Source organism: Marmota monax, unplaced genomic scaffold, assembly GCF_021218885.2.
Source record: "Marmota monax isolate L192 unplaced genomic scaffold, Marmota_monax_Labrador192_F-V1.1 WCK01_AAM20220418_F8-fsc00017, whole genome shotgun sequence".
Lineage (NCBI taxonomy): Eukaryota > Metazoa > Chordata > Mammalia > Rodentia > Sciuridae > Marmota > Marmota monax.
Genome location: NW_026695241.1, coordinates 14,770,054 through 14,797,872, shown reverse-complemented (window position 1 = coordinate 14,797,872; position 27,819 = coordinate 14,770,054). Strand labels below are relative to the sequence as shown.

Below are 27,819 nucleotides of genomic sequence, written 5' to 3'. Positions count from 1 at the left end.
GGGGACAGGGTGGAAAAGACAGTAGAATGAATCAGACATCATTACCCTATGTGCATATGACTATACGACTGGAGTATTTCTATATCATGTACAGCCAGAAGAATGAGAAGTTATATTCCATTTATGTATGATATGTCAAAATGCATTCTACTGTCATGTATTACTAATCTGAATTTTTAAAAATTAAAAAAAAAACAGATAACCTATCCTAACTGAACAGAAGAGAGAACCCAGAAATAAATCCATTCATTTATAATCAATTGATCTTCAACAAAGGTACTGAAAATGCACAAAGGATAAAGGACAGACTCTTCAATAAATGGTGTTGGCAAAAATGGACATCCACAGGCAAAATAATGAGAAGAGACCTTTATCTCACATTTAAAAAAAAAAATCTACTCAAATGGATTAAAGTCTAAACCCAAGCCATGAAACCATAAAACTCTTAGGACAAAACAGGAAAAGAACTTCTTGACACTGGTCTGGATATGACCTTAAAAGCACTGGCAACAAAAGTAAAGACAGACAAACTATAGTGCATAAAATGAAAAACACCTGTACATCAAAGCAAATAATCAACAAAGCAAAGAGACAACCTATGCAAAAGGAGAAAATACTTGGAAACTACACAACTGATAAAGGGTTAATATAAAAAATACATAAGGAACAGAAACAACTTAATAGCAAGAGAAAAATTAAAATGCTCAACTAATTATCATGGAAATGCAACTTAAATGCAAAGTAAATCTACAATGACATATTATCTTCAATCTGTTAGAATGGCACTATCAAAAAGACAATTATAACAAGTGTTAGAACTTGGAGGATGTGGAACTGTCATACACTATTGGTATAATTTTAAGTTAGTATAACCATTATGAAAAACAGATAAAATTTCTTCAAAATATTAAAATTAGAATTACTATGTTATCCAGCAATCCAACCTACAGATACTTTTTCAAAGGAAGTAAAGCACCCCCATGTTCAATGTAGCATTATTTACAATAGCCAAAATAAAGAATCAATTTAAATAGGCACTGATAGATGGATGGATTAAAAAAACTGTTAAGCACAGATAATGGAAAATTATTCAGCCTTAGAAAGGAGGAATTCTTGTAATTTGCAATAAAATGGAGGAACCTGGAAGACAATTATGTTAAGTGAAAGAAGGCAAACTCAGAAATAGATACTGTATGATCTCACTTACCTGTGGAATCCAAAAATCCATAGACAGAAAAAATAAAGTGATGTTTGCTGGGGGTTGGGGATTGCAGTAGGGAATAAAGATTTCAGGACAAAAATATTTTGGTTAGCCAAAATGAATAAGGTCTGGCCATATATTTGCACAGGATGGTGACCAGAGTTAATAATGATGTATTACACTCCTGAAAATTGCTAAGAGAGTATATCTTAAATAGTTTCACAAAAAGAAATAATATGAGGTTATAGATATGTTAATTAGGTTGATTGTGGTAATCTTATATACATATAACAAAACATCATGATATAAAAATAAATATGGCCCTCTCTATTTGTCAATTATACCTAAGTAAAAGATGTTCTAATTATAAAAATGAGCCATATCTAACATATTGTAAATGCAAACTCTAATTCTATAAGCCATTTTTAGAAATTTGCGTCACCAATTTACCTTTTTATGTGCAAAATGGTACATGTATAAAATCGTTTATGCAGTCTTATATATACATGGAAAAGATTGGAACCACCTAAATATCCACCCATAACAAGTTAAGAAAGTTATGAGATATTTTTCACTCAATGGATTACTTTTAATACTAAAAGAAAACAGAAAGCACATTAGATCATTATATGAAGCAATCTCAAACCTCAAAAATATATCAGTGCAAAAAGGCAATATCCAGAACACTATGTTTAGTATGCTAAATGCTACAAATTATGTAACTAAAAGGGGAGGAGAGAGGAACTTTCTTAAGTGGTGAGTTTTCACTGAGGACCTAAATGACCAGAGGAAGTCAACCATGCAAAACTTTGGGAAAAGAAAAGACACTGCAAAGACTCTCATGTAGAAATAAGATAAATTCAAGGTATATCAAGAAAGTCAGAAAACATAGGCACTGCAAGGAATTTGGAACAAAAGAAACCCAGAAAAGGTTTTTAAAAATTAGGGTATAATTCAATATGATGAATATTTTTTTAAATAACTTTGCCACTGTGAAGAGCACAGGGGCAAGAAGGGAGCAGAGAGATCAACTTAAGTGGAGGCCACCACAGTGAACCCACTGAGAAGTGATGGGGGCTTCCAGAGAAGTATCAGAGGTAGACGGAATTAGACAAGATTTCAGAAATTAAAAAGTATTTTGTAATGTATGGGAAGAATGGTATAATGAAAAGGATCTAGGGTGAATCTTAGATGATCAGCTTCAGCCAATGAATGGAATGTCACGCAATTTCTTGAAACAAGACCAAAGTAGGAGCAAGTAAACAGTCTTAAGTAGAAGGGTGAGGATTCTGATCCTATAGTCATTTGTAACATTTGAGTAATGAAATAATTCCCAATAACTCTTATTTTAAAGAAAGCATTTAATACTTTTTCACTTTCTTATTTCTGAGACTAAAGGAAAAAATGCTAATGATGTCATATATTAAAAGATTTTTATCCAGAGACATGTATCAATTAAATATACTACTTAGTCATCAAAAAATCCTACATTTTCATATTTAGTTATAAAAACAGCAAAATAACAAAAATAAAAATTGGCACAGATTTTTAAAGTCAGTATTTAACAAAAAGAAGTGAAACAAAAGCAAAAGTATTCTGTTCATGAGATTGTATTCTAACTTTTTTTTTTTTTTTTTTGGTACCAGCAATTAAACTCAGGGATACTCAACCACTGATCCTCATCCCCAGTCCTATTTTGTATTTTATTTAGAGGCAGGGTCTCACTGAGTTGCTTAGTGCCCTCACTTTGGCTGAGGCTGGCTTTGAACTCGTAATCCTCCTGCCTCAGCCTCCCCAGCTGCTGGGATTACAGACATGCACCAATGGGCCCAGCTACATTCTAACTTGTTAATATGTTGACGCTTCCAATTTTTAACAATACTTGACAGTGTAAAAGCCACTTAAATAAATATTTGTTACATATCTTTCTGTTGTAATCTATGCAATATTCATATTATCCTAAATGCAGCATTTACAGAATTTTATTAATGATCAACCCATTCAGAAACAACTAGATCTATGTTTACTTTTTTAACAGTGACTCTATTAACACTAAAATTAAATTGACTTTGTTCTACATAAATCATCAAACTTCAAATGCATTCATCTCTCACTCAACTGGGTAAAATCTAGACAACAAATTAATTAAAATCTCCCCCATGTTATGAGGTTTAGGCAATATTGTTTAGCTATTATCACAATTAAGTTTTAACAGAAAATATTTATAATAATATCAACTAAAACTAATAACTACTCCCTTCAAATGGGCAGTTTGAAATAAGCAAGTGGAAAGAAAACTATGATTCATAAATATTAACAAATCAGATTTTGGCAAGTGTGACAGCAACTAATACTTTTTCTTTTTCTTTTCTTTTCTTGCCTCTTGAAGAAAAACCTTTCACATACACTTTCAAGATATATCTTAGTTATCAAAATAATGCATGACAATTGTAGCCTCAGAATAATATATAATAACTGTGATTAACAGTGCATAGCTGGGTCTGGAAGTGCACGCCTGGAATCCCAGCAATTAGGGAGACTGAGGCAAAAGGATCACAAGTTCAAAGCCAGCCTCAGCAATTTAGCAAGGCTCTAAGCAAGACCCTGTCTCAAGGAAAAAAAAAAACTAACAAGGGCTGGGAATGTGGCTCCGTGATTAAGTGCCACTGATTTTATTTCCTGGCAAACAAAAAAAAGAAAGAAAGAAAAAAAAAAAAAAAAAAAAGGCCAAGAATTGAGCTAAAGCTTAAAAAAATTTTAAAAAGAAAAAAAAACGTCAATACCAGTAGAAAGTGAAATTGATAAAGGAAGTAATTTATTTCCACTTTATTTTTTGTACAATATTTAAAAGGTTTCCACAGTGAATTGAATGTGCATCACTTTGTTAATTTTAAACTTAAATCTGGAAGGGAGAAAATAGTTGTAGCCCCTGAGAAATTTAACACTCAAATAAGAAAACTGCATCTTCTCTGACAGCATGCTATCATGAATTCACAAATACAATACAATATGTCAGAGTTATAAAATGCAAATGCTGACTTCAATTGGAATAAGTCACAAAATCTACATTTTCCTCAGTTGCTAGACATTATACTCACAGTAAGACTCTCAAATACATGTAAGATTATATTGACTAGTTTTATTTGCTATGTGAAAGAAATTCAAATGAAATAACTTTGTTCATTTGTGTTTCTCGTCATGGGGTGAAAGGCAAAATAAAAACAAAAATAAAAAGTAATATGTGCTCTATAAATTAACATTATTATCAAATCCCAAATTCAAATCTTAACATTAAAAAAAATTATATTTCAACCAGACATGACCATAGCTCACTAAAGTCTCCAAGGACCTCAGCAATATGGAAGATATATGAGTTTGGATCAAAGACTTTTATAAGCATGTTCACAAGTTGTTTACTTACATAGAAAGTAAAAGAAACCTCATGAAACAGCTGAAAAACTTAGTAAAATTTGTGCATTATAATAGCAAATAAAGTAATGGGATCTGATTTATATATTTAAAAAAAAAAAAAAAGATTTAAGGAGTTTCACTTCCAAAAATGACTTACTGGATAATTTAATTGATCTTTTCTACTAAAAATAACTAGAAAGAATATTTTTTAATATTTTTTAAATTGCCAATGGACGTTTACTTTATTTATTTATATGTGGTGCTGAGAATTAAACCCAGTGCCTCACACATGCTAAGGCAAGAGCTCTACCACTGAGCCACAACCCCAGCCTGAAAGAATATTTTAAGTAAACATATTTTAAGGCACTGGAGAGCTAAAAATAAGAACATAAGAGACAAAAATGCAAAAGAAAGAAACCCAGAGAGGTCAATTCATCTTTTAGGACCACACGTCCCTCCTGAAACATCAAACCATTTCAGAAAAAGCAGCTAAGACACAGATGCTCCAGAAATTTTTTTAAAAATTTGTGAGCTGTTAGGGGTAAAAAACTAGAGTTAAAAACCTCTGAAGGAAAAGGTTCCTGGTTAATCACATCAAAAGCTCAGGCTACAAAAGCAAAAATAAATTGGACTATATCAAACCAAAAGGAGAAACAGTCAGCAAAATGAAATGGCAACATACAGACAGTATCTGCAAACCATATATCTGATAAGGGATAAACAGTCAAAATATATAAGAAACTCATTGAACTGAATGGTGGAAAACAAATAATCTAATTGAAAAATCAACAAAAAACCTGAATAGACTGTTCTCCAAAGATGACATTAAAATGACAATCAAATATATGAAAATTGTTGAACTCAATCATTAGGGCAATGAAAATCAAAAGAACTGAGATACATGTTACACCCATTAGGATGGATATTATCAAAAAGACCAAAGAAAACTAAAGTTGTTGAGGGTACAGAGGAAAGGGAACTCTTTTACACTACTGAAGTTTGGCACAGCCATTCTGGAAAACAGTATAGAGGTTTTAAAGAAATTAAAAATGCAACTACCATACAAGTACCATATAACTCTTCTGGGTATACACCTCTAAGAAAATGAAAACCCCCATTTTGTAAATATATCTACATTTGGGACATGTATATTGAAACAAACTCAGAATAACCAAAATATGGTAACAGCCTAAAGGTCCATGGATAGACAAGTGGATAAAGAAATTGCGGCATACATGCAATGGAATACTATTCAGCCCTTAAAAAGAACAAGATTTTGCCATTTGTCACAACATGGATGAGAGTTCAGGACATTATACTAAGTAAAATAAGCCATATACAGAAAGAAAAATATTGTATGGTCTCACTTACATGTGGAACCTAAGGGGAAATGTTTCAAATATACAGAGACAGAGGACAAAGCAGTGGTTGGGAGGATGGTGCACATAATAGAAAGATATAGGTCGGAGAATCCAAAATAGTAAATATGTAGGATGAGCAAACTTAGAGGTCTAATGTACATGAGGGTTATAGGTAATAAAATTGTTTTGTATATGAAACTCACCAATTTCTGCCACAAAAAAAAACAAAACAAAAAAGGCCACTATGAGATATTATGGACATTATCAATTTATTTTACTCTAGAAATATTCTACTGGCTACATATATCTAATAATATCATGTTATATATCTTAAATCTACACAATAACAATTTTAATAAATAAATGATTACATGAAATTTGAGTTGTTTGGGGTAGGAGAAGGGCAGGGATGAACAGAAAGAGGCAGAAATTTTAGGAGTGATAAATGTCATCATTTTGATTATGGTGATGGTTTCACAGGTACATACTTATGTCAAAACTTATCAAATTATATACTTTAACAATGGACCATTTGTCATACATCCATAATATGTCAGTAAAGCTGTTTAAAAAAAGACAGCTCAAAAACATTTGAAAGATATGCTGTGTTCATGAATTATAAAACTCAATATTGTAAAGATTTCAGTTCTCTCCAAAGTAACCTTTAGAAACAATTTATATACCTATATCACAACTTGCCAGAAAGCAATAGTAACCAAGACAATGAGATATTGGCACTGGGATACAGAAATAAACCAGGTGTCAAAGACTCCAGAAACAGATTCTTGCATACATGAACATTTGATTTATGACAAAGACAGGACTGTAAAGTAATGGGGCAAGTGTAGCCCTTTCCATAAATGAAACTGTGTCAACTGGAGAGTCATATAAAATCTATTCCCCCTACCTCACACTGTCAATTCCAAATAAACATTAGCTCTAAATGTGAAATGTTAAGACAATAAGCTTCTAGAAGATTACATGAGAGATTATGTCAATTATCTTAAGAAACAACAGGTCAGAAGAGGTCTAATCACAAAAAGAAAAGATTGAAAATTGAACTACATTAGAAGTCCACATTAAGAAAGTTTTTTAAATGAAAGAAAATAACTTGAAGAGTGGAAGACAACATCGTAATACACATAACTGACCAAGTGCTGTTGTAAAAACATATAAGAACCTCCCACAAAAAACAAGCAGCTCAATAAAAAAAGTGAACAAAATATGCGAACTGGCATTTCAAAACAGAAAATATGCAATAACCAAAAACATGACAAGATGTTCATTATCATTAGTAATCATGAAAATACAAAGGTAAACCAAAATAAGTATGATAACATCAACACCTGTCATAATGGCTACTGAACGACTGGTAATGGCATGTGTAGAAAGGTTGAAGAGTGTCAGGTGCGGTGGTGCACGCCTATCTATAATCCCAGCAGCTCAGGAGGCTGAAGCAGGGGGATCCCAAGTGCAAAGCCAACAAACATCCAATAATATAATGTTATATATCTTAAAGATACATATATCTATTTACATATATCATATACATGTATGTATGTGTCTGTGTGTGTGTATGTGTATATATATATATATATATATATATATATATATATATATATCTTAAATATACACAATACACAACAGCAAGGCACTAAGCAATTCCGTGAGACCCTATCTCTAAATAAAATACAAAAAAGAAAAAAGAAAGGATGAAGCGTAACATGAATTTTCTTATGCTGGTAGTGGGAGTATAAATTAGTGCAAGCACTTTAAATCTATCTAGATACCATCTACTACTGAATTTGAACACACCTTCCATGCACTCCAACAGAAATGGATGTAAAGTGCAATAAAATACTGAATAAGATTAGTCAAAACAGTATTATGACCATAATTCAAAGTAATTTAAATATTTACCATAGATTGTAAAATGTATTGCAATATATGCATGCAAAAAAATACTAACAAGCCAAAAAATAAATTGTAAGAACCTGAAGAAACCAAAACAGCAGCCATAAACAGCACCATCATAATAAATATTTTTTAAAAAGTCAGACACACACACACACACACAAATGGACAATAAGATTCCATTTACCAAAACCCCCCAAAATTTACAGGGTTAAAAGTTCAAATAGAGGCTACCTATAAAAGGAAGAGTTAGTGATTGAAGAGAGCAATGAGGAGGCTTCCTAGCTAATATTCTATTTCTAAATGGGGTGGTTACATGTGAGTATTCACCTTGTTATAATTCATTGAGCTATACAGTTGTCTGTACTTTCCAATGTACACGTGCCTCCAATTTTTAAAAACTAAAAAGATGACAAAGCTTTAGCAGTTTTGCCATCATGTGACAGGTTCCACACTAGAATTTGTGAAAAGAGCCACACTGTCATTTAGTAAGATAAAGAGGACTTCATAACTATATTCTTAAATGTGTACATTTAGCTTCTATTTAGGTGGTATGTTAATTAAACAATGCCATAGATTTTTCTTACTTTGTGAACCACTACAATGAACTAAGAAAATCACCAATATGTTGATGTCAGAGATGACCTTTTTAAGTATGTGATGTTTTAGATATTTTAAATGGTTACAATTTAAACTAAAGGTGCTCTTGACATATCTGGGGGAAAAAAAAAAAAGAGGTGTGCCACAATCACACACCAGGTGCCACATGCTCACACACTAAGTACAAAGATCATGTCTATTTCAACAGAAGATAGGCACTATATCTTCATCTCCCTGCAACTATTCACAGAGAAATTAATACCAAAAATACAGAAGGGGGCTGGGATAGTGGCTCAGCGGTAGAGCGCTCGCCTAGCATGCACAGGGCCCTGGGTTCGATCCTTAAAGGTATTGTGTCCAACTACAACTAAAAAAATAAATATTAAAAAAAATACAGAAGAAAGGTGATCTTATGTAGATGAGCATTGTTTCATATTTTTGAAATGGGCAAATTTCACAGCAAGAGCAGTAACTGAATTATCTCTTTGAAAATAGAGCATATCTCTTAGCACATGAAGCCATAACATTCAGACCAGACTCTAAAATGAACTCAACCAATATATGTAACAAACTGTAAACACAATTAACAGGAGAAAAATAATCTGCTTTGACTAGAAAAATTACAATTTTAATAAAAAAAAAAAGTAAAGAGAAAAAAATTCTAATTTTCCTTACTTTGAGATAACAAAAAGCATTCTGGAAAATGAATGATACAAATAGATGTGTAACTGATGTAATTCTGCAATCTGTATATGGGGTAAAAATGGGAGTTCATAACCCACTTGAATCAAAGTGTGAAATATGATATATCAAGAAATTTGTAATGTTTTGAACAACCAACAATAAAAAATTAAAAAAAAAAAAAAAAAAGAAAATGAATGATACACATTGCTCCTGAAGTTGACAAATTTGTTAACAGTTTAGTGGCAATTTCTATTGATACTCTTCTCAAGAAAAAAAAAATCAATGACATGGAAAAAGTGAACACTATACATATTTTATTTTTACTTTAATTCTACCAATAATAATGACTGGATACAAATAAATCAATAAATAATGTCAACAATCTCTGTTTGCAATAACACTTGGGAATTAAGGCATTTTCAAACAAAAACAGCAAAGAGGTCTTCATAGCAAGTATAATACATTTACTCATTTGAAAATAATTAATGGAGAATGCTCCAGAGCCTGTTACAGAAATATCACTTAATAAAAGCTATGAAAAAAAATCACTGGTCCAATAACATTTAAAATCTCTTTCAAATATTCATAAAACTAAATATTAAAAAATTAAAAATTAATTCTCTAAAATACTACTCTAAGATACATTAGCCTTAAATTCTTAAAATTCATGACCATTTTATAAAAGGCACAAAAGCATAGTTTTAGATAAAATGGCATATAACACACTAAAGTTTAAGCTCTGCTAAGCCTTATTATGATTACGACCAGCCTGGCCACCTCTTTTCATCTACATGTGAAATAAATTTTTTTATAAATAGAGTCCTCACCACTTCTTGCTTCTGGGTTTCATTAAGTTTTTCAGTCAATTGTTCCAAAACCCTTTTTGTTTCGGCATCAGACCTAAGCAAAAAATGAAAAAAATTTAAGTTGGATATCTGAGAAAATATACAGAATTAGGGAAATTTACAATACAATTATAGTTATTACATAATATTCTACTGTAGTGGTTCTCAAACATTAGTAAGTGTATAAAACGCCAGAGTGCTTGTTAAAACACAGACTATTGGACTCCACTCCTAAAATTTCTGAACCAGTAAATCTGGCTGGGGCCCAAGAATGTGGGCAAATTCCTAAGTAAGGCCGATATTGTGCACCTGGGTACCTGGCTTTGAGAACTACTTGTACACTAGAATAATCACTTTCAATAAACAAATATGGGGCTGGAGATGTAGCTCAGTTGGAAGAGTGCTTGCCTTGCATGCACAAGGCCCTAAGTTCAATTCCCAGCATCACAAAAAAAAAAAAAAAGGAAAAAAATCCATAGACAGAAAATAAAAGCAATTTTTTTTAAAAAACAAACAAACAAATTTGCTGTAATAGCTCTTATTTGTAATTAAGAGAAAAGGAAGGGAGGAAAGAGGAAGAAGAGAATGACAAAGCTCTTAATCTCAAATCCTGTCTCTAGCAGTTTACAATCAAATTACATTGTCAAATGATTATAAACAAAACAGATGGAAAGACCACTTCCATACCTAGACTCACTCCCTACTAGGAACCATGCAAAACCTCTTCCGTTCTTAATGCTTGTTACCTTCATCACTTTCAACTCCAAACATTTTCACTTTGACTCTTTGTTTTGAAGTATTTAGCTCACTTCAAACACAGAATAAGAGTCATAGTCTGTATACACCTCTCCCACTCCTCTCAAACAGAATAAATTAATTACTATTCTTTAGTGCTACTGGATACCTGTGTGATTTTACATAATTTATAAATTATTCCAAATTGATGATTTTTTGCTCATATTCTATCATGCTCACATTTTGGTCAGCTTCACACTTGGATCATAACTTTCTTGTACTATGTTTTTTTTTTCCCTAGAGTTTCTCATTATCTTTTGGCATTATTTATCATCCATTGATATTGTCCTCCCATTTCTTATTGAATCATCCTTCTATGAAAAAAAATCTACTTCATTCTTCTAGAATACATTGTTCTCAAAGGACAATTACTTTCCCACTCTAATTTGAAGTGAATGCTTTGTGGGCCTGCTCACTGACTGCTATTCTCAGGTTGCTTCCACTTAATTCCTAGGCTAGTTTTAATTTTTCTTATTTTTTTTATTTATATATATATATATATATATATCTTCCTCTATCTTAGTTAAAATCTTGTTTTATTTATATGACATTAGATAATTTCCTCAGATCTTAAAGAAGTTACGGTAAAAAAAGCAAATTTCCTAAGTTGTTATTTTTGACTTGGTTTTGTTAGTGGCAGGGCTGGGGAAATTTTTCTAAGTTACAAATCTCTGAAAATGTGTTTATTTTTACCTCATGTTCCATCTTAAGCCAACAGTTATTTCATTTCTCTGTGCTTTTATTTTCTCATTCATAAAATGGAGAAAATAATAAATGGCTACCTCCTAGAGTTATTGCAAGAATTAAATTTAAATCTGCCTATCCTGAAATAATTGCTCAATAATATTGGCTAATAATACTAGCAATAGCAGAATCTAGTTTTTATTACTAAATTTTCTGGCTTCCTCATCTAAAAGCAGGGAAGTAATGCAGACTATACTTGATAAATTTACAGTTATATTTTGGAGTCTATGTTGCAGTAATACAGAACTGGCATGGGATATGAATTAGCAAGTGCACATGATAAACAGATTTCAGTTCAGCTTTGTCACTCCCTAACCTTTGGGGTACACAGACTATGACTCTTAATAAAGTTTTGTTTCTTAGGAAAATATGGCCTCTAAAATAAAACCACCTGCCACTGTTATTACAAAGAAAAAAATATTTCAGGTGTGTTAGCACACTCCTATAATCTCAACTACTTTCAAGGCTGAGACAGGAGGATCCACGGTTTGAAACTAGCCTTGCCAATTTAATGAGACCCTAGCTCAAAAAAAAGACTGGGGACTGACATGTTGTTCAATGTACCCTGTACTCAATCCCCAGTACCACAAGGAAAATGAAAAGGCAGTAAGAAAGTTTTACATTAAGTAACAGTTCTAGGGAACTCTACAGAATTGACAAAAAAGCAAAGGCTAGGCTGATGTTAACCACTGGCTTCCAAAGATTTTTGACTAAAACCTGAGATATTAGATTTCACAATGGCACATATCCATTGACAAGTTTACACATGATGCTTTTTCTCCTGCAATGCAGAGTCAGCCAGCCAATCAGTTCTGACCTGTGTATGTGTATGTGCATGCTTTAGTGTGTGCGTGAGTGTGCGTGCATGCATGCGTGCGTGTGTGTGTGTGTGTGTGTGTGTCTTTCTGTCTCTCTGGTATCAATGCATTTCCAAATCAACCTCTTTGCTAATATCTCACAATGTAATCTTTTCATAATGTCAGCATTCCACTGAATTAAGTTAAAGTGTTTTCAGAAATATGAAATTAACTTGTCTGAGTCATGATATATTCTAGATTCCAAGGGCTTTGAACTAGTCTATTAATAAATTATAAAATACTCAGATAAAAACAGCACCGTTTCTTAAATCTATGTAAACATGTCAATTACAGAAATTAATTTGTTCTCCTAGTAATTCATGCCTCCCATGAAAACCACATTCTTTTACCGGCTTCTTCTGGTAAGCTCCCTGTTGAAATCCTCCCCAAGGCGAACTTGTTCACTGCTGAGGTCTCGGAGGGATTGATGAAAAGCATGAATCTAGCAAAGGCAAAATATGGAACCCATTTAGGATACTGTCAAATTCTTCCATGAAGATTCACAAAAAGTAAGATTAAAACTTTGTTCTTTACAATAATGACCAAACCCTAAATGTTATTAATACAGAATAGATGCCTATTCTAAATACAAGATTTTTTCAAAGAAAAGCATTTAAAAAGCTATATAAGTCATTACCCATCACATCCTTTATCGTATACCAATTCACTACTTATGTAAACCCTAGAGAAGAGGTCAGCAAACTCTGTCTCTGTCACAATTATTCAACTCTGCTACTATAATATAAAACTAGCCATAAACAAATGAGCATGGCTATATTACAATAAAGCCTCATTTTATCAGCCCATGTACCCTAGTTTGCCAAACCCTGAAGCAAATAAATTCTTGCCCATATGCAAGAAGTATAGAGCATTATTCAAAATAAAAACACTAAACATAGACAAAAACTCCATTAAGAGTAGAATACAGCCAGGCATGGTGGCACATGCTAGTAATCCCAGAAGCTCAGGAGGCTGAGATAGGAGAATTGCAAGTTCAAAGCCAGCCTCAACAACTTTGCGAGGCCCTAAGCAACTTAGTGAGACCCTGTGTCTAAGTAAAATATAAAAGATGCTGGAGATGTGGCTCAGTGGTTGAGTGTCCCTGAGTTATTCAATCCCTGGTACCCAAAAAAAAGAGTAGAATAGAGATAAACTAAAGTACTCCAGTGGAGTATCCTGCATCAGTGAAAATGAAATAATCAAAGCTAACCACAAATTAGTAAGGCTGAACATCAAGAATATAATATCAAATGAAAAAAATTATAAAAGAAGCATACAGGGGGCTGGGGTTGTGGCTCAGTGGTAGAGCGCTGCCTAGCACATGCGAGGCCCTGGGTTCGATCCTCAGCACCACATAAAAATAAATAAAATAAAGGTATTGTATCCAACTACAACTAAAAAATAAATATTAAAAAAAGAAGCATACAGTAATATTCAATTTATACATGGCTTAAAGGTAAGCAACACTAATAAGATGTAGTAAAAATGGTTTTCTTCAAAAAAGGAAAACATATGATAGTACTCAGAGGAAAAAAAGGAGCATAACAGAGGCTTGAGGCTTGTTTCTTACTGGTATACAGTCTCATCGTTGTACCTTTATCTACAAGTAAATACGCTATCTACAGATATATATGTATGTGTATGCTATAATTTATAATAAATGATTTTTAAGCTATACAGACTTACAGAAACAACAAATCAATTCATTTAAATAAATGGACATTAAGCAATAAACCAATGCCACCTACCAGATGGGAAATGAGTGGCTTGAATCTAACATGGGAAACAGATGTGTAAACAAACTACAAACTTTACTGAGGCATTAAGAACATACATAGTTAAGTGGAGTTAAGGATCTTTCTTAAGAAAACTCACTTAGAATGGAACTACCTAGAATGATTCCATCTATTATCAGATCTTGGCTCAACCAACCTTGCTTCAGAAAGCCTTCGTCGATTAAGGCAGATCCATCTACTACACACTCCCAATACCCTCTGTCCTTTCCATTACAGCATGTATCTCATGTCATATTTAAGGGTCTATTAATATACTTGTTCAATTAACATCTAACTTCCCCATACAGATTATAAACTCGATGAAAAGACTTTTTACTTATCACTGTCACAAATGAGAGAAGTAATACAGTAAATGAGTAATGTTAAGATGTTGTTCTGTGCTCTGAATTTGATTATATAGTACATGCAAGCAAACTGCACCTATCAAAAAAGAATATGCACCCAGCTCAGTGGCACATGCCTGTAAAACCAGTGGCTTGAAGGCTGAGGCAGGAGGAGAGCAAATTCAAAGCCAGCTTCAGCCACTCAGCAAGGCACCAATCATCTCAGCAAAACCCTGTCTCTAAATAAAATATAAAAAGGGCTGGGGATGTGGCTCAGTGGTTCAGCATCCCTTTGTTCAATTCTCAGTACTAATTAAAAAAAAGAAAAAGAATATGCTCAAGGAAATATTTTCTAAAAGGTGCTTTCTAATTCATCTGGTTATATTTTACCTTTATCTTACACTGTAGCCAACAACAGGTACAGATGAGTATCCTAAGACAAACATCAAGCACCTAATCCTAAAACCACCAATACAAAGATGTCAAAACCAGAAACTTTTCCTAGCCATTTTCTATACACAAGACAACAAAAGAAATAATTACAGCTCTGCGGAGAACTTTAGAGAAGCAACAAAAGAAATATATTCATAAAACTAATATTTCAATGAATATATCAAGTACGAAATGTCTTACTTAATAGAAAATAGCCTCATTAATGATTTAACAATAAGAAAAACACCAATGGTAAAAAAAACAAAAATTAATAGGTCAATCACACAAGGACTAACTTGCTCATATTTGTTCAAACTTAGCAAAACAGAAAGTAACTGACTTAATAGGGCTTTCAAAAGAGTGAGTCACCTGTAGAGGAAAGGAAACAAAACATGTCCAACTAAACTCACTTTTAAATCATCTATAAAATATAATCTTCCATAACAAAATTCAAAATAAATGTGTGATATGATTTGTGCACTGAAAATAAAGCGATTTATATAGTTTAAAAGAAAAAAATACAAAGTTGCTGATAAGCAAATTCTTAAAATTCAGCCATAAAGTTCAAATGTTAGTCACTTATATAAAAATGTAGGGAAATGCCACACACAAATTGCACAATGGCACAAAGTACCTGAACCATGTCATCAGTATCCCGAACAAACCGGACACCAGGTCTGGGCCTAATTCGCTTATTACCCTGTGAATCATAGTCCTTGAGAGGCGAGGTAGGTGGAAAGCGGTGGCTCTCTTTGCAAATCAAAGAAAAGGAAGGGTATTAAAACACTGAGTGAGAAGAAACAATATAAAATTTTACATCAGACATGTAAATCAGATGCAGATATATACACATGACCTTAACCCATGCTACTTCCAAGTGCCATGCTGTACCCATAAAGTTCCACTAATCTATCTCTTAAAGCAGACAAAATGAACAAGAGAACCAACCCGATAACAGAACATGCCAAAAGTTCCATGTTGTTTATACTTCCCAAAGAAGCAACATTAGTATTTTCTTACATAAAAATAGTTTCTAAATAGAAAGCTTTTATGAATCCCAAAAGTATAATTTAATTCTAATAAAACAGCATTTTAAAAATAATAAATTAATCTAACATCTGAATAGTGCATAAAAATCAATGAAAACCAAGTAGATAAAAATAATCATATTTTTAATCATTTTAATCATTACTCTGGTGATCATCAGCAATATAAGCAATGCAAGGCACTGATGTTCAATCCATCTAACTACCTCCCTTCACTACAATATGAATCTCGGTGCTATGGGAAAGCAGAACTAAGATTACTTACAAGGAAACTAAGTGTTTTATAACTTTTAACCTGGGAATTATCATCTGGTTGCACATCAAGGCTAAAATTTACCTGCTCTCAACAGGTATCATATTATAGGTTCCCAGTCAGATGTTTAAAAAATTATTATGCTAGGACAATATTATTAACCCAGAGAGCATGCCACATAGTAAATCTTATTTGTGTCTTTGTTTTGGTTCTTTGGTGGTAGATAATTAAATACAAGTTTTGTCAGGTAAAGCTCCAGGTAGTCTACAACCTGAGAAAAACAAAACTAATAGAATAACAAAGATCCTTTAATAAATTCCTAATAGGCAGTATAAAATTCTTGAGGACTACATGTTCTAATACCTAATCAGCATGACACTGTGTATGTACTATATTTCTCCAAAGACTAAATGTCTTCAACATGTACTTCAGAAATATTTTTTATGTAAAAAAAGGTCTTCAGAACATTTTACAAGTTTACCTGTCACAGTACCACCATCAAGGTCACTTGCACTCAGACTTGTAACAGAAACACTTCTCCCTCCTGAGTTTCTCAACAAACGTTGACTTCGTAGCTGGCCTACTGACTGTTCCAAGTTTTCTTTTAACTAAATTAAAGAATATAATGAAGAATTAGTCTTTTTAAACATCTTCCAAATACAAACAACTACAGATTTTAAAAGCCATTTCTGAAATATCTAGTTTCACAAAGAAAATCAGTACCAGAGAAAATTTGAACTAAGTTATACTAGGAAATATAAAAACTGTGAACATAATATTTTCAGAACCAATGCAGACAACTGGTTTTAAATAGTATCTGTCACCACCTATTCCATCTTTCTATTGCCAGAATGTGGCTGAGATGTGTACTATCAGGGCTTACTAACCAGATTGAAGTGTCTAATTGCTGTACACCCATAAGAAAAACATAAAAGGCCAGCACATCTGAACAAGAAGAAGCCTTTCTTCCTTCTAAACATCCTTTCAGAATCTAGATTTATAACAAAGCAGAAACTCAACAGTTGTCATAATGATACTGCTATTGAAACAATGTACATTGCCCAACTATATCAGAGTACTAGTTCTATGCATTCAAATTCTGCAAATTCCAGCACACTATGGGGGAGACACAGGACTATTAGCATACACTAGAGACCACCAAATATTCTCTTCAGATCATTAGGGAATCAGCCAGCAGTGGACACAAGAAAACACCTTTTTAGACCTAAAGAACTACAGTAAATAAAAGCATGCTAAACATTGAGAATAACGATCCGAGTTGTAGAAAACTACAGATCCAAAAAGAAGATCTGACTAACACCCAAAGAAATGGAAATGAAGTGTAAAGTTGAGAAAAAATCCACAAACCCAGAATTGCTGGAAAATTTGAGGTCACAATCTTATCCAAGGATCGATTAAAAAATAATAAAAACTTCAAATTGATCCATGGATCCACAAAACAAGTCATCTATAACTCCTTAAACAGAATGCCATAACAAAACAAATGATTAAGAAGACAAGAGTTCCTAAATTTGGCCAGGGTTAAAAGGTACAATACCATTTATGAAGAGAATAAGTTGGCCAACTTAGGGAAATATGCAGGAAAAAAATGTAGCCTTAGTTGAAGGGAGAGGACAGATGAAGGGAGAGGACAGATGAAACTGAATGAGTCACAAATGAAGTAAATCCTTTTCATTTTAGCTGTTTGGATTGAACTTTTCTGGAAAATCAAGATTAAGACAATCTAGATTAAAAGAGGTGGAGTTAGAATTTCAGGAATCTCTCTCTAATCCGTCTCATTGCTGAGGAAAAAAATTTAAAATGAAAGGCTATGTTTCACATTCCTCTGTCCTCTGCTTCTCTAAGTTGTGATGCATACAAAACCATCCTGCCTTAATGTTCCTCAGCCATAGGACCCACCTACCAATCCATTGAAACACACAGATGAGAAGAATCAAGTGGGAGAAACAGGTCTACTTTGCAAGTAATGCACACATAAGTAAGACAACATATAAGTAGACCAGAGAGCTTCCATAAGTAAACACAAGTAGTACATCAGTATCTATGAAAAAATGTTCAGAATAAAATAAAACAAAGTTAAAGCTGAAAATTTTAAATCCAATTCATAACATAAGGGCTAGAAATGTAAAGTGACTTTATATCACTCAAATTAGTGACAGAACAAGAGTATAAACTGAGGTCTCTTAACTTTTTCTGTGCTTATCTTTATCATTCACATCTTTCAAAGTGAGCCTTATTTCAGTATACTTCTGGAAGCAAAATAACCTGTCCTTTCTTACTATTGTTTCTTTTTCAAAGTAAACTGACTTTCGTGTTGGGCTGTTTTTAAGATTTTCCCCTTAACTCTGTCAGTGGTTTTACTATGATATGTCACTTTCATTTGTATTTATCCCATTTTGGGCCCACAGAGATCACAGAATCCATAGCTTGAAATCTTTCACATGCTGTACATTCTCAGCTGCTGTGTCTTCATACATTGTTTTGCCACATTCTCTCCTCTCCCGGGAATCTCATTATATTTTAAGTGAAACACTTTTATCAAAACTCATGTCTTCTACTGTCTTCTGCAGTTTTCATCCATTCGTTCTTCCATTCTTCTTTTCAGATATCTTATGCTGCCCTACCTTTCAATTTGTTAACTCTCTTTCCAGCTGTATAAAAGCTGCTATTTAATCCATCCATTGAAGGTTGGTAGATTATTTACTCATTTTTTGTTTTAGGAATTTTCATTTAGCTTTCAATTCTTTGACAAAATTCTCTATCTTGTCTTTTAATTTCTTGAACATATTAATCACAGTTACCACTAGTATGGCAGTATGTATAAATGTGGATGTGTAACCAATGTGAATCTGCAATCTGTATACGTGGTAAAAATGGGAGTTCATAACCCACTTGAATCAAATGTTTGAAATATGATATGTCAAGAGCATTGTAATGTTTTGAACAACAAATAAAAAAAATCATAGTTACTTTATAGTCGCATTACTTTTCTATTTTTTATTTCCTATGGTTTTCAGTCACATTTTGTCATGGGTAGAAAACACATATAAAACTGTAAAGATAATTTAAATCTTTGAAGAATGACATCTTTTAAAAGGGATTTGATTTTGCTTGATTCTGAAGCAAAGAAGTCAGACTAGAGTCACTCCTAATGCCAAATCACCTTAATCCAGACCAGAAACTGAGTTCATTCAAAATGGGCTTCTGTCCCCATGAAAGCTGGTCTATTTTTAGTTTATTACTTCTCTTATTTCCAATTTGAATTTCCCCTAGGTAATCAGCCTTTGGGATCTCAGGTGAAAGCAAGAGGGCTCCTAAACACTAGTTCAGGTCTCTTGACCTCTTGAGTAGATTAACAGCGGCATTGGTTGATAAGATTATTTTGGGGCAATTTTCCTGCTGAGTACAAAAATAGGTGGGGAGTAAGAATAAAATAATATCATGAATCCATCAGAACTACAAAGCCTAGGCTCTCTGCTTCTAAGCCACCTCTTCTAGAATTATCCATCACCTTAAAAGGAGAAGAGTCCCAAACACAGGATTTATTCTTCTGGAATTCCTTTTCTTATCAGATCCTGACTGCCAAATTGCTCATTTCTTTGGCAGGTCTCTGATGGATTCACAATATTTTCTTTTTACCTTTTTATTTTTTTTAATTCTTTCCGGTTGTTCTTACCAAGAAAATTAATCCAATACAATCTTATCTACCAATGCCAAGAGTAGAACTTGCCAACATCCTTTTTATGTGGGCTTATTTGCTAATAAACCTAAACTATAACTAAAAGTTGATGAGTAAAATAAATTTATTTACACACACATGCCCTGCTATTAAAAAAAAAAACACTACAGAATGTACAGAAAAATATTATAGAACAAAAGAAATGAAACATTATACCAAAATCTAGTTCTAGTCTTGGAAAATTAATTTTTCAGAAACAAGATAAAAAATTAGGAAAACTAATTGACAAACTAATTTTAAAGCTATGAAAAGATGTATACTAAGCCATTGGAGATGTTCAGTCTGATATAAAGCCCAAAAAAATGAAATGTAAAAGTTAGAGGAGTGAAATAAAGACTATTTTACGGTACTCCTACAAGTCTCAAGGCAAAAATAGGTCCCACACCTAAAACATAAAACTAAAAATATAATAGAATTAAAATCCACACTTGAAGTAGTAAAAACACTGTACAAAATCTAATTATGACATAAGAAACCAATCTGATAACTACTAAAACACAAAGCAAAGAAATAAAGGGATAAGATATAAAGACATAAGAAATGTTTTAAAGTCTTTAGGGTTATAACTCTTAACTAGGTGCAAAGTCAAACCAAACTTAAAATTAAATGAAAACAGTAATACTAATAAAACTCAATTTAACACTAATTTTCTATGATAAATAATGCTATTTTGTTGAAACTAAAATCAATTCTCAACCCAATTCTGGTACTGGCTTTAATAGTACAAAGTCTTTTGAGTCTTATATGACTACCTCTCTACCTAACAAGTGATGGTTCCTTTGTCCCCCACTTTTTCTCTGTGTGAAATACTGCAAAACAGGAATCATGCAATATGCTATGGTATGTTGCCACTTCATCTTGACATAAAAACATCATTTACAGATCTATTCTTTTACCTCTGTTCTTTTTGATATTATACTAAAACAAATGAAATGTTACTACTACATACCAGTATATGAATACAAGTAAAACCTGGACACTGAAGTTGAATGGAATACTTGTTAATAAGGCAGCTCATCCAAATCATCAAGACATATTAAAAACATTTAGAAGTTGAGTAGCCCCTTCTATCCAAAAATGAGGCAATTTGAGTATCATATCAACTGCAATGAATTAAAACATTTAAAATATGTATACCATTGTAAGTTGATAATTATATTGGGGTGGGGATTCATTGGTCATCACTAGAAGATACTAGGGAATCTATCATTATGTTAAAAATTAGTAAATAAATAAAATATTTTTAAAAGCCTTTTAAATTATAACTAAAAATATCTATTTTTTAAATTCTCATTGAAATCACTGAAACCCATATGATGTCTCTTTTTTTTTTAATTTTTTATTGTTGGCTGTTCAAAACATTACATAGTTCTTGATATATCATATTTCACACTTTGATTCAAGTGGGTTATGAGCTCCCATTTTTACCCCATATACAGATTGCAGAATCACATCAGTTACACATCCATTGATTTAAATATTGCCATACTAGTGTCTGTTGTGTTCTGCTGCCTTTCCTATCCTCTACTATCCCCCCTCCCCTCCCCTCCCCTCCCCTCTTCTCTCTCTGCCCCCTCTACTGACATTCATTTGTCCCCCTTGTATTATTTTTCCCTTTCCCCTCACTTCCTCTTGTATGTACTTTTGTATAACTCTGAGGGTCTCCTTCCATTTCCATGCAATTTCCCTTCTCTCTCCCTTTCCCTCCCACCTCTCATCCCTGTTTAATGTTAATCTTCTTCTCATGCTCTTCATCCCTACTCTGTTCTTAGTTACTCTCCTTATATCAAAGAAGACATTTGGCATTTGTTTTTTAGGGATTGGCTAGCTTCACTTAGCATAACATATGATGTCTCTTATTTGGAAAAAAAAAAATAAAAACCAATTTAAAACAAAATGTAAGCCAGACACAATGGTATACACCTGAATCCAGCTACTCAGGAGGGTGAGGCAGGACAACTGCAAATTCAAGGCCAGTCTGGTCAACTTATGAAGTCCGTGTCTCAAATTTTTAGGACTGAAGCTGTAGCTCAGTGACAGAGCACTTGCCTAGCATGTGTAAGGCACTGGGTTCCATCTTTAGCACCACATAAAAATACACAAATAAAATTATTTTGTTCACCCACAACTACAAAAAAAAATATTTAAAAAAAAAAAGGCTGGGTGTGAAGCTCAGTGGTAGAGCAACCCTGGGTTCAATCCTCAATACCAAAAAAAAAAAAAAGATAAGCCAATCCTAATGAATTGTGAGGGATGGCATATAAAACTCGAAGGATTGACTACATTATAAACTAAATCTATGACAGGAGGTCTTCTGGGCAAGAATGGGGACTCCAAATAAGAGATGAGAGCATTAAAAACATCATAACTCAGAAGGTCCAAAGGGAAAGCTTGGCAGTGTGTTCCTCAGCTAAACCACTTCTGCTTTTTCTATCCACATCTTTCACACTCCATCCAGATGATCACTTTTTCACATACTTTATTTTGAGAGTGAAATAAGACAATGTATGGATATTATGCTAAGTGAAGTAAGCCAACCCTCAAAACCAAAAGGCCAAATGTTTTCTCTGATATGTGGACGTTGGTCCATAACTGGGGAGTGGGGGAGAAAGCATGGGAGGAATGGAGGAACTTTAGATAGGTCATAGGGGAGGGAGGGGAAGGGAGGGGGAATGGGGGTAGGAAAAACAGTGGAATGAGATGGACATCATTACCCTAAGTACATGAATGAAAACACAAATGGTGTGACTACTTTGTGAACAATCAGAGACATGAAAAATTGTGCTCTATATGTGTACTATGATTGAAATGTATTCTGTTGTTATGTATAACAAATTAGAATAAATAAATAAATTTTAAATTAAAAAATGGAGAAATGGAATGCTTTTATCTGGAGAAGACATTTAGAAAAATCTGTAGTTACAAAAAAAATTATTTCACTAAATTCCTCTCGCTGCGTATCTACGGATTCTTGAACAAGGCAATTAATATTCCCACTATCAGCCTTTTCTTCAGAACTCCACATAGAATTCCTCCATAATATGATTCACATTTCACTTTCCATCATTATTATTTCTCATTTCTCTGCTGCACGTTCATCTTTGCTGCCAATTTTCTATTTTGACTATTTTTGTAAAATTGGGTTTATCATTGGAAGATAAGGAGGTAACAAACCATACATTTGGTTGTTAGCGACCAATCCTCAACAGACTGCAAAAGAAGTGATCTGATATTTACACAGTAGTTTTGGACTAAAGAGAAAGCATCTAAATCTGTAAGTAGTTGCTTACAATTAATATACCATGGTAACTGAAATTTGAATTGTGTTGTTTGAAGACTGGTGTTATTTAACTATAAATAATGACATTCATATACATTAAAACCATACAAACAAGGACTGCCTGTATGTACTTCCCAGAATCCTCAAGTAGTTGCTCTGAGCATTCAATAGAGGTTTGTAGTCAGTACCCCGAAATGGAAGAGTATACTAATTCTGTTTTACCTGGGACTGAAACTCTTGTTTTTGTTTATCCCCCAACTTTACTTTAGTATATTTAACAACTATCTAGTTTTTTAAATTAATTTTTTTTCTTTCCAGAGAATATAATAGCAAGCTATTTGACAAGTACCTAGAAAAAATATCAAGATTGCATAAAAAAAAATCAGTAAAATTTAGATTCAATAAGGCAAGATGGGAAATGGCAAAGAACCACATAAATAAACTTCCTTCATCAATATCATAACTATTTCATTAATAATAGTGTATCTCACATATTTACATTCTCAACAAAACCATCCTTGACTAATTAGGCTTATCTGGGGAGAATGAAAAAAAAAAATCAACATTAAAATGTCATCAGGCCACACATGATGGCACATGCCTGTGACCCCAGCAACTTGGGAGGCTGAAACAGGAGGATCTCAAGCTCAAGGCCAGACTCAGTAGCTTAAAAAAAAAAAAAAAAAGAACTTGTATCAAAATAAAAAAAAAAATTAAGCAGCTGGGAATGTAGCTCAGTTGTAGTGCACCCCTGGGTGAAAGGAAGGAAGGAAGGGAGGGAGGGAGAGGGAGAGGGAGGGGGAGGGGGAGGGGGAGGAGGAGGGGGAGGGAGAGGAGGAAGGAAGGAAGGAAGTAAAGAAAGAAAGAAAGAGAAAAAAATGAACAGTCATTAGGAAACTCTTTAAAAATGCCCATAATTAACTACTTTCACAAAGAGACCATAGCAGCAATATGCTAAAAAGCATCTATTATACCGTATACTAACTACCAAATAAACATCAAATTAGCTCCTACACAGATGAAAAAGATAAATTCAAAAACAGAACAACTTTGGTAAAAACTAAATGCTACAATTTAAAAAGTAGGCTTGAACCATTCAATGATTCTACTTAGTTTCTTCAAAAATTGTTACCACATATTATCCTTTATTTTCATAGTAAGAAAATACAACTTAATACAACTTAAAGACTATACAGAAGGGCATGAAAATTTGGTCATGTATAAATAACTGCATTCACTTAACTGCATAGTCAAGCATGAACTGGAAAACCTAAATAGTTTGTCTGTTCAGTTTTATATTCATCTGTCAATACAGAGGCAGTATTCTGCAAACATTCACAATGTACATAGCACTGGTGACCATGAGGCAATTTATATTTTAAGTTTAGATCTAAAATGTTGACATAAAGAAATGTAAGTATAACATTTTTAATTGTTAGGGGTAAATGGCAAAATCCAAGGCAAAATTGGAGGGGAGGAGAGGTCATCTTAAGAATTTGTCAAGAATAATAATGTTATCACTAGATACTTTTATTATTAAATATTTTATACTTGGCTTTCCCTCACTGCCTATTTCTTCAGAACATCAAGATCGACCAGGTAACAGACTACAAAATATATTGGTTGTAGTAACTAGTTAATTTTACCAACACTATTTTCATTCTTTATAATAGTTACCTTTTACTGGTAAAGTTTTTTTTTTTTTTTTTTTAAAAAGGAGATAAGTAAAAATTTTTATAAAACCAAATAAGTGCAATGTATTGTTTGCCTATCTTCTGGTCCCACCATGCTAAAATACATTTATTAAAGACTGCTGCTATCTTATATTTTATTTACCAAAAGATCACTAGAGTTCCAATTGTTGTAAGAAATATAGACTGATAACATCTTTCCTCAAACTTACAAACTCCCTTTCAAATGATACACTATTTTAAGTACTTTATTTTACAATGAAATCCTGTATATTCAAAGCCCTACATGTCACTTACTCTAAATATAATTTTTAAAGAAATTTTTATTAATTTACATAAAATATTTAAATGTCAATAAGTGATCACTCATGGAAAGTGGAAGGAGCCCATAGTACCAATATATTGTACTTTAGGAGGATAAATAACATACTGTACTCACAAACATAAATGCGGGAAGCATTATTGGGTATGCTAATTTAGCATATAGTTTGAAGTCAAATAATCACCTTTTACATGTTGCAACATGTGTTAGTCACAGCTATAGGGATACACACATAAACTGAAGTCATGCCCAGTGAGTTCAAGGAAAGGAAAATAACATGTATTAAGTAAGTATAAAGTACCAGGGATCTCAAGTTAAAAACTAGCAAATGCCTGATAGTAGAGATCATCAGACAAATTAAAGAAATTCGAAGATAAATGCTTAGCAAGTAGCCAAAACAGTATGAGCTCTTATGTAAATGTTAGTTATAATGAAGTATATATGGTTATATTCACTTTTTGAATGAAGAAACTCAGTCTCAGAAAGGTTTATTAGTAACTTGCCCAGAATCACTGAGGTAAGTTTCTAGAGGAAAGATCAGGATTCAATTTAAATTCTGACTCCAAAGACTACATGTTTGTTTTTGTCCCGTCCCCTCCACTAGCCTCAAGGCAAAATTTTGGAAAAATTACTCTCTTGTCCAGTAGATTCATGAGAGACTTGGGAATGAAATTTTAAACAAGTGAACTTAAGAACCTAATTCTAAAAATCTGAAATATGTTTACAAAAGGATGGTTTTTAAAAGAATTTCTTTGGTTAAAATTTCTTAGCCATACTCTTATTAGTTAATATTAAAGTTATTGAAAAATTATGAACAGTTATTATCTTTAGACAATTAGTGAATTAGTGAAGCTCACCTAAAGCAGCAGCAGATAACTTTGCAGTAGGATAAATGGCTAGTATCTATGTCAATAAGTGCATCTGACAAATGAAGCCCATTAAATAAGAGGAAAAATCTGGACTTTATTACTTAATATTCAATATTCTTACAAAGTTCGCATACCAGATGGTGACATTCTCCTACTCCAAAGTGAAATTTTAATCAGAGTACTTAATTAGGAAAAAAATCACCTATTAAAAGTCCCTAAACTCTAATTTGATATTTTTTTTAGTCAATCTGTACCTTAAAAATGAACTTAATTTGCTGCTTTAAATCAAGAGAACTGTATTTTTCTTTTACACCCAGAATTAACTACTTTAACCTCATCAACTTCAGCACAAATTTCTACTGCACAAGATATTAACTTTTTATGTTGAATATTCTTTCTTCAGCGCATTCCATTTTTATAGCATTACCACAAGGATTTACCCTGCTCTCTCAAGAACAGGAACATGCAGTACTAGAAGTATTCCAAGCACTAAGCAAATCAATTGCATAGTTCTAGCAGTAGTCTAACACTAAGAAGCATAATTCATTCCAAATCTTCATAGTAAGTTTTAAAATAAAACCTTCACGTATCTTCTTTGGTCCAAATGTTCTCAAACCTCCAACAAATTCAAAACGTTCTTGATGCCAAAAGACCCAAAGTCACACTATCCAACTAACTATGATTTGTTGACTAGAACAGCTACAAGAAAGGTTAGTGAAAAATCAATACTTGTTTCCTAGGAAGAAGGGGGTAAAGTCAGTGCTGGTATAGATAACTCACAGACTCCACCGAATTGCTTAAAATTGCAACTAGACACGCCACCTGTAGCAACACCTCAGTACCAATCTTACCTCACCACCTGACTTATTCCCAATTCTTTATCTATACTTCTTCCATCTAACTTTCATTCTAGACATTGTACCAGCTATAATAATAATGATCTGTGAGACAAAGGCCTTCTGCTTTATAATGATGTAATTTCCAATATCTAGTTTCTCAATGTACAATGATACAACCCTTCAAACTTTAAATCTAAAGCCCCAACTTTTATAAATATGAATCATGAAGATTTGAGTAACTATGACTGATGAAGTAAATGAATACTGATGCTGGGTTCTGAAACAAACTCCTACCTTTGCTACACTTAAGAGACCACGGGCAAGTTAGTGACTATTCAGTGATCCAGTTTTCTTATCTTGAAAATGAGAATATTAATAAGATCTCTTATAGCCTTGCTAACAGAACTAATAGCTAACATACATAGAGTGTAAGGGATACACTATTGAGAGACTAGTACATTGTTCTCAAAAGACACTTACTTTCACTATTTGGGAGAAATTCCCAAAGAGACTATGAAAAGTTAGGTATTCTAGCACTGTTCAACCCCTCAGAGAAGAGCCTTCACATATTGTAAGTAATGAATTAAACTTATGGTTGGTGGTTTTAAAGATTCAAGGAAACAATAGTGAAGACACAAATATTTTAAGGAAAAGTAGTCCAAAAATTGACCTAACATGATCACGGCAATTAGACTTTACAAGACCAAAAGGAATAATTTTTACAGTGACCTTGATGGGAAATAATCTCAGGAGAAAAACATTGCACAAAATATTTATATTTCTAAACTCTTTCCCT

At 32.9% G+C, this 27,819-nt stretch overlaps 1 protein-coding gene across 4 annotated transcripts in view; it reads right to left on the bottom strand.

Annotated features, from left to right (window-relative positions):
- The window catches only part of Cep128 (centrosomal protein 128), a 410,851-nt gene that overhangs the window by 346,998 nt on the left and 36,034 nt on the right, over positions 1-27,819 (bottom strand). For all 4 annotated transcript variants that reach the window (XM_046440733.2, XM_046440735.2, XM_058577821.1 and 1 more), the window contains exons 6-9: positions 16,744-16,870; positions 15,598-15,713; positions 12,763-12,854; positions 9,999-10,071 (exon numbers count right to left, since the gene is read on the bottom strand). In XM_046440733.2, the coding sequence (XP_046296689.1) occupies positions 9,999-10,071; positions 12,763-12,854; positions 15,598-15,713; positions 16,744-16,870 (408 nt within the window). The remainder of the gene's footprint in view (positions 1-9,998; positions 10,072-12,762; positions 12,855-15,597; positions 15,714-16,743; positions 16,871-27,819) is intronic.